Source organism: Misgurnus anguillicaudatus, chromosome 16 (assembly GCF_027580225.2).
Source record: "Misgurnus anguillicaudatus chromosome 16, ASM2758022v2, whole genome shotgun sequence".
NCBI lineage: Eukaryota > Metazoa > Chordata > Actinopteri > Cypriniformes > Cobitidae > Misgurnus > Misgurnus anguillicaudatus.
This window is the reverse complement of record NC_073352.2, coordinates 34,635,060-34,642,995: the sequence shown is the minus strand read 5'-3', so window position 1 is coordinate 34,642,995 and position 7,936 is coordinate 34,635,060. Positions and strand designations below refer to the sequence as shown.

The 7,936-nt window shown below is 37.2% G+C and overlaps 1 protein-coding gene across 1 annotated transcript; it reads left to right on the top strand.

Annotated features, from left to right (window-relative positions):
- The first annotated feature begins 1,342 nt into the window (after window positions 1-1,342).
- LOC129422646 (dehydrogenase/reductase SDR family member 13) lies at window positions 1,343-6,691 on the top strand. The gene is made up of 5 exons (XM_055178692.2): window positions 1,343-1,585; window positions 5,131-5,249; window positions 5,327-5,450; window positions 5,662-5,988; window positions 6,236-6,691. Exons 1-5 carry the CDS (start codon window positions 1,459-1,461, stop codon window positions 6,496-6,498), a joined length of 960 nt encoding a protein of 319 aa, XP_055034667.2. The 5' UTR covers window positions 1,343-1,458; the 3' UTR covers window positions 6,499-6,691.
- The last annotated feature ends 1,245 nt before the right edge of the window (window positions 6,692-7,936 follow it).

Sequence of the window (7,936 nt, the reverse complement as noted above, 5' to 3'; positions counted from 1 at the left end):
ATTGTGTCCAATAAATAGGCCCAACATGGTAGTATGAAAAACATCCCAATACCACCACCATGTTTAACTGTTTTTAAAGAGTATACTGTGACAGTACCCGGGGGTCACCTGAGGTTCCGTTTGATAACCACTTGAACCAAAAATAACAATATTACTCTCATCAGGCCACAAAATGTGACGCCATATTTATTTGGGTCAGTTGATGTGATTCTGCTCATGCCTTTTTTCAACAATGGTGCTTTACGGGGACTTCTTTCAATCAGATGTCTTCTCACTGTCACAAAACTTACAGATCATTTTAGATCACCTTTTTAGAGGTGATTAAAGCCTGAATCTTTGCATCCGTGACTATTCTTCGATTTGTATTAACCGTAGATGATTGTTTTCTTCCATGTGCTTTGGGTTTTTGTTGCCATTTTAAAGCAGTTGAGATCATTTAAGCTGAGCATCATAAACTTTGCTGCATTTCTTTATATTTCCCCTCTCAAATCAACTTTTTAATCAAATTGCGTTGTTCCTCTGAGCAATGATGGAACGGCCCATTTACTTAGAAATTCAGCAGCAAATATATTTTAAAACAATGGGTAAAACATTTGCTTCCACTCTTTCCTAATAAAGGACAAAAAGGAGATGTGTAGTTTTTTCACAGAATGAACTCATTTTCCAATTAAACTTCACACTGCTATTATTTTGATCATGCCACTTTCAAACAATGAATCTATAACTATAAGACTATAAGACATTAGTGACTCCATAATTATTAAAATCATGGTTTGGTTTATTCTGATTGAACAGTTTCCTGGGTGACACATTAACCATTTTGGTCCCTGATTGAAACCTCTTAAACAGAAAAAGAGCAAAATCATCCTCTTAAACAGAAAAAGTGCTAAATCATCATTAGAATGCATGGAATGCAGCCATACATATCAATAGGACAGCTTTATCTTAATAACACGACACTTTCAACACGAATTCTGCTTGTAAATCAAATGAAATTATTTGCTGAGCAGAAAACAATTCTTTCTCAGCAACTATTAAACTGATGATTAGATTTCTAGAAGTCAAGCAGCTTTAATCTTTTACCGCAGTCAGATATATATATTTTTGTTAGTTTTTTGTAATAGTTTTGTGTAATTATTTTTCCTTAATTAAAAACACTGGATTGCAAAAAACAAAACCAAAAACTAACAGCAGTTAGACTTTGTTTGCATTAACGAGTGTGCAGTTTGAGGTGCAGAGAATTGCAGGAAATTTCACAAATTCCCGTCCGTCTTGTTGCGCAGGTTATATATAGTTGTGTAACGCCCACATAATATAAGATCAAGTTGCGTGACCACATACTGGGCGTGACTCAAACTTGTGGATATCTGAACGTTCATCGTCTGTGTAAATATAAAGGATTGAAACTCTGCTTCCAGAAACGTCTGCCTGCACTCTGCAGAGCTTAGAAAGGCAAAAATGTTTTACTTGCTATTAATTTTTGTGCCTTTACTCATAGCTTATTATATTGCTCATAAGATTTTTGTACAGAGGAAAACCTTTACAGGCAAAGCTAAACTCTATGGGAAAACAGTCATCATAACAGGTAGGTGAAATAACCTATATTTCACAAGTTTACACTCGTTTTTTAGGTTTATGTATTAGAAAAGAATCAGATTTGTTTCCTCGAATGCCTTGGCGGAATGAAAACAAACACAAATCAGAGTATTGTTAACATGCAGTATGTATGGAGGGTTAAGGTGTATTTACAGTGTAGTAAATAGCGTTCCTTGTTGGCAAACGCTACACAAGCTCCGCCCATCTGGTTCGAATCTCGCTTTCCCTAACACATCGAAAAGGCATTTGTTTTCAATAAAGATGAAGAACATGCTGGTGTGGAAAAGTCCGAGGGGCACCCTTCCGATCTCTTTGAAGACTGCAATTCATTTTAAACTGCAATTCATCGACTGGCCGCTAGAGGCAGGCTCCAAAAGGAGGTCAATTCCCATAGACTTCCATGTTAAACTGGCCAACTTTACAGTAGAAAATATGTTTACAGCAGGGACGTGTACGGGGGTGGGGGGTGGGGGGGGGTTGCTCAGGTTGCCCGGGTAACCGCCCATATGCCCTTCTCGACTCACGTTGCCCTTCCGACGTGGAATAAAGCAGCCTAGGCTACTGTTTTTTGTTAGGCATTAATCAACTAAGCTGCATATGTCTGCTGATAGTTAAGCAAGTATAATAAATGATGAAAACAATGCATCACAAATAATTATTTTCTTTAAAAAATTGCTCTTCATGACAACTGTGAGGGGGTTGATTTTTTTGTAACTCATCCGTTATGATAAAACCAAAAACTTACAGCAGTTAGATTTTTTTGCATTAATGAGTGTGCAGTTTGAGGTGCAGAGAATATCATTATCCGTTATGATATTAACGGCGCAATCACACGGGGCGTCAGCGTTAACGCTTCCCATTCACTTTTAATGGGTGACGTCATGCGTTGCCGAACTGAATTACGGCGCATTCACACGGGGCGGCAGCGGTAACGCGTCCCCGTAACTTTTTATGGGTGACGTCATGCGTTGCCGAACTGAATTGTGGATCCGTCGGCGCCGCGTCAGTGCCGTTGCTCGCGGCAGAAGTTGAACATTTCTCAACTTTTCAAGCGGCAACGCGTGCGTCAGCCAATCAGATCGCCTTATGCAAATTACCTAGACAGAGCCAGCCAATTACGTTTATAGAAGAACGGAGCATGTGTAGCGCCACTGTGATTGGCTGTTGGCCACGCTTCAGACAAGCCTTCCATTAAGCGTTAACGCTTACGCCCCGTGTGAATGCGCCGTTATGGATCCGTCGGCGCCGCGTCAGTGCCGTTGCTCGCGGCAGAAGTTGAACAGTTCTCAACTTTTCAAGCGGCAACGCGTGCGTCAGCCAATCAGATTGCCTTATGCAAATTACCTAGACAGAGCCAGCCAATTACGTTTATGGAAGAACGGAGCATGTGTAGCGGCCACTGTGAGGGGCGGTTGGCCACGCTTCAGACAAGCCTTCCGTTAAGCGTTAACGCTTACGCCCCGTGTGAATGCGCCGTGAGCCTTAAAGTTCTGCAAAATTAAGGGCGTGGCCACTTGTGTGACTAACCAACAACACTACATTGCATATTTTAATAAGTTTTGTTTAATTAAAATTTCATATGTTACGTAAGCAATAAGGTACGAGAGGCTGTGCTGTATCGTGAATTATTCACGATACAGCACTTGCCTCGAGTACCTTATTGCTTTTATAAAACGGTTACCACACAATATTAAAGTAAAAAAAAAATTAATGCAACTTTCATGAAGTTAAATCAATAAAAGCATTCCTTCCGCTAGAAAAAATAGTCCCTGACTGCGAAAAACAACATGAAAGTTCAAATAAAAACAACAAACTGTTCTCAGAGTTTGTCTCATTATATGTTTATGTGTTGCTAAGGGTGTTGCTAAGGGCGCAGTGATATTAAATAGAACCGTTGGGTGAAGCGGTCATAGCAGTGTTTTATTGTGAATAAAGCACACCTATTGACCAATCAGAATCAAGGATTGGAACTAACCGTTTTATAAAATGTTTTATATCATAAATTGTCTTTAATGGCAACACAAAGGGGCAGAAGTGGGGGCCACCATACACAAGAGGGGGCCGCATGGGAAAAAGTTTGAGAACCACTGATGTATAGCAACTAAGTTAATTATTATTTGCACTTATTGCAAATTTGATAATTATATTTATTAAATAAAACTTCATCTCACCTACTGTAAATAGCATATCTAAGACAATGCTGATATTGTGACATAGTGTACATAACTGCTGCCTTAAAATAACTATGAAAAGCATAGCTCAGATCATTTGGTCTTGAAAGCATATTCTATCATGGATTTATATTGAATAATACCATGGTTTTTAACTGCATACTTATCTTGAAAATCTGAGCCCAGTTTGAGATATTATAATAAAACCTTAAAACTCAACCAAAATCCTTTATCAATATTCTTTTTAATGTCAGGTTAGGAAAACAATTTGAAGATTTTTCATCAGTATAGGTCTAAATTGAAAGCAAAGATTCATTATTCAGACTTTAACTACATATATTCCATATCGTCTATTCCATGTTGTAACACATTAACCTATTTAACCCTAATAAGACCCTTGGGGTCAATTCTAACCCCAAGCCACTTTTCTTTAGTTTAGAAACATGGTTCCCTTCATCTCCTTGGAATTAGACTTTGTGACTTTCCAGATTATCTGTCAAGATTTACATAAAAAACCTGGGCTTGATTCGGTCGTTCTAAAGAGGCATAAAATATTCACTTAATTAGTCCCTTTGGAGGTAAAATGAACCCAAATTGGGGATTGCAAAAATTTTTTTTTAATTTGTAAAAAAATCAATGCATCCAGAATAAATCTGAAAATTTCAACACAGAAAGGTAGATCTGGTACTAGAGCACAAATGTTACATAGAAAATACATGCTGAATCACACACACAAACAGACAGACAGACAGACAGACACACACACACAAATTTCTGTGGCATTCTGTAAAAACAGACATTTCAAAATGCATCAAAAACAACAACAAATTCTACTATTTGAACTAATATTAATTTTTTATGTCCTTTCTAATGTTTATATAAATTCACAAATGTATCAATGAAGTGGTGATGTTGAGCAGTTGACTACATCCAGTGAAATGAACGGGTCTCTATGGGCCTCTGCTGGTCGAAGTGGTTTATTTCCGAAACTGTACCCATAAAACTGTTTTTTTTCTAAACACCAAATGGCTGAATTCAACACATAACATCTAGATCAATATCTAAAAACAATTTAAATCAAACTTAGATCATAATTTATGTGATTTTTTATAAAATGTATATATTTTTCAATGGTGTAGTTGAGGAATTGAGTGGTACGGGTTTAAAAGTACTTCAAATTTCTTAAAACACAGAATTAATGTATGGATGGGAAGTAAATGAAAAAAAATTATATATTATTTGTATCATTAAAAATGTATATATTTTGTGTAATCACTCTTTTAATGTCTGGGGTCATTTTTACCACCAAGGAACTATATCATATTCGGGAAAATTGGGTCTTATGAGGGTTAATTTTTCACAGGTGGCAACACTGGCATTGGAAAGGCAACGGCTGCAGAGATGGCCAAGAGAGGAGCGCGAGTGATTTTGGCCTGTCGAAGCAAACAGAAAGGAGAGGAAGCAGTACAAGAACTCAAGAAAGTAAGCAGTTATTTTCAGAAACTTAATTTGCTTTTGTTGTACAAACACCGAACATTCCAACATTTTTCTCCTTACAGGAAACAGGGAATGATGGTATCGTCTTCATGCAACTAGATCTTGCGAGTCTAAAATCTATCCGTTCTTTTGCCGAAAACTTCCTGAAGACCGAGCCCAGACTTGACCTTCTCATTAATAATGCAGGTGAAATCAACATGATGAATGAAGTGCAAACAAATCATTGTATCTCACTAGTTCTCAACAAATCAATACTTCAGGTTAAAGTAGCCTACTACAAGAAACACCTTAAAAACACAGAGCATATATCAGGCTATATTCAATTATATGAAATAATATGGCATTTTTGTAATATCGCACATATTTCAATAAATAATATATGCATTGTATTGTTCAGCATTGGCCTGTCCAGGACGCACTGAAGATGGAATTGGTATGGTCCTTGGTGTTAATCACATCGGTCCGTTCCTGTTGACCAATCTTCTTCTGGATCGTCTTAAGGAATGCACACCAAGCAGAATAGTGAATGTGTCGTCTTGCGGTCATGACATGGGCACCATTGATTTTGACTGCATCACCACACACAAGAGACTTTGTCTGGGTTCCTCTGATGGAGATATATTCAAAGCCTACACCGACAGCAAGCTCTGTAATGTGCTCTTCACTCATGAACTGGCCAAGAGACTAAAGGGAACCAAAGTAACCTGCTACAGTCTCCATCCAGGTTAGTGAAATTAACAGAATTGCAATATGCAAGTACCGTATGCCAACACTTTCTAGCTTTCATTCCTAAGATAACACACATCACGTAATTATTTTATGCCAAAAACATGAATGGCCTTGCAAACACAATGAAATGAGCCAGATGAGTTACTCAAACCAAACCAGGCACCACCATTAAAAAGGCCAGAAAGGATTCTTGAAGCAAACCAAGTTATTGCCCGTGTTTTAACCATTTTGATCTGTTTCAGGGTCTGTAAGATCAGAACTCGCTCGTGACATTAACCAGTGGTTCACGCGCATCATCAAGGCCATTGTTTTCAACTTCTGGGCAACAGATCCGGTGTCTGGAGCTCAGACGACGCTGTACTGCGCCCTGCAAGAGGACATCGAGCACTTAAGCGGCAAATATTTCTCAGACTGTCAGCTGGTCCAAGTCAAACCTGAGGCCAGAGACGATGGTATCAGCAAGAAACTGTGGGAAGTTAGCGAGAAATTAAGTGGCATGGCTTAAACAAGTACATAGACATAAAGTGAGGAGTTTTTGCATCTTTTACTTTACGTTTTTTATTACACTACCTAGACTGAATATCTTTCTATCTTTATGCTGCAGTTGGTTTAAAAAAGTAAGTTGTAAATGTATTAAACTTGTTGTTTGTCAAGTGTTGTTTATATTTTCTAAATAAAGAAAAACTCTTTCTGAACAATCAAGATTTAGGGGACAAGATGAGAAATGTAGGCTGGCAATAGGAAGTTGAGGATTTGTCCTGTAGTGCCCAATACTTCCTGCACCAAATGAGCACAAACCCAACTTACAACTATGCATTAGATAACTATAAGGTCTATAGTGTTATTTATTCTTGCACTTTCAAGAAAGTTGGTTTTATAGAAAAAAACTGTTAATATGCTGTTTAACACACTATCATGAAATAGTTTTAACACACCAATATTATATAGTTTGTTTATGTTGAAAATATTAGCAACAGGAAAAAAAACTGTATTTAAATCTGCGCAGAGCTTAATACAAAATCTGAACATATGAAACAAAACGCAATGTATACTGACAGTCTGCCGTTTATAATTCTCTTGTTTATTTCGTTTTACATTTTCTTGAAAAGAAAAATTAGCATATAGGCCTATTTACCGAAAGTCTGTTCCTCAGCCAGAACAAGCCGACAACGGATAAAAAGCGCTGCTAACTCCCTGTAACAACAAACCTGATCTGACAAGAATATCTGCCTTTATAATAATAATAATAAACAGAGCAAATGGTTTGATATTTTCATGCTGACTGTTGAGATCCTAAAAACAAAGTGCTTGTTGTCCTGTTTATTACGTGACCGTCATCTGAGGAAGATATTTACTAATTACTGCACAAAAACCGCTCCAATATATGGTAATACATAAATTAAAGTTAAACATTACATTTAATATTACATTTTAATGTAATTAAGTAATGTTATTGAATTCTGATGCTCACCAGTTATATCATGCGTTCTTTGCAGGCCGCTTCGTGTATTTAATACGCATTTGGCAGATATTTGAACTTGGGATGTTTGTGAACAAAGATTTAGGAACACAGCCTACAAATATTTTTTTTATATTCTGTATATTATAAGTCATTACATATGAAGTAAAATTAGACGAGACAATTCTAATAACCCTGGGCCCGGTTTTTCAAAAGGTTTAATCTGGATAAAATTGATCCGGATTTAGTAATCTTTTTTTTTGCGATCCGTGATCACGTAATCCAGGTTACTTTTGAGCCAGTTTTTCAAAGCAACATCGGATTGGATCAATCTGATCCGGATAGGAACTTTTCAGGATCACCAAATCCGGATAACCAGTGCTCAAACAGGATAGGAAATCACAATCTAGAACTATAGATATGTAAAGAGCAACAAGTAGAATAGCCAGTGTGGGGTCAATATAAATTTATTTTTATTTGAAAT

Bases quoted from the DNA above. Each gene is read 5' to 3' on its own strand.
- LOC129422646 (XM_055178692.2), top strand. From the start codon at position 1,459: ATGTTTTACTTGCTATTAATTTTTGTGCCTTTACTCATAGCTTATTAT. The intron at 5,250-5,326 runs GTAAGCAGTTAT...TTCTCCTTACAG, and splicing joins CAGTACAAGAACTCAAGAAA to GAAACAGGGAATGATGGTAT. The intron at 5,451-5,661 runs GTGAAATCAACA...TGTATTGTTCAG, and splicing joins CCTTCTCATTAATAATGCAG to CATTGGCCTGTCCAGGACGC.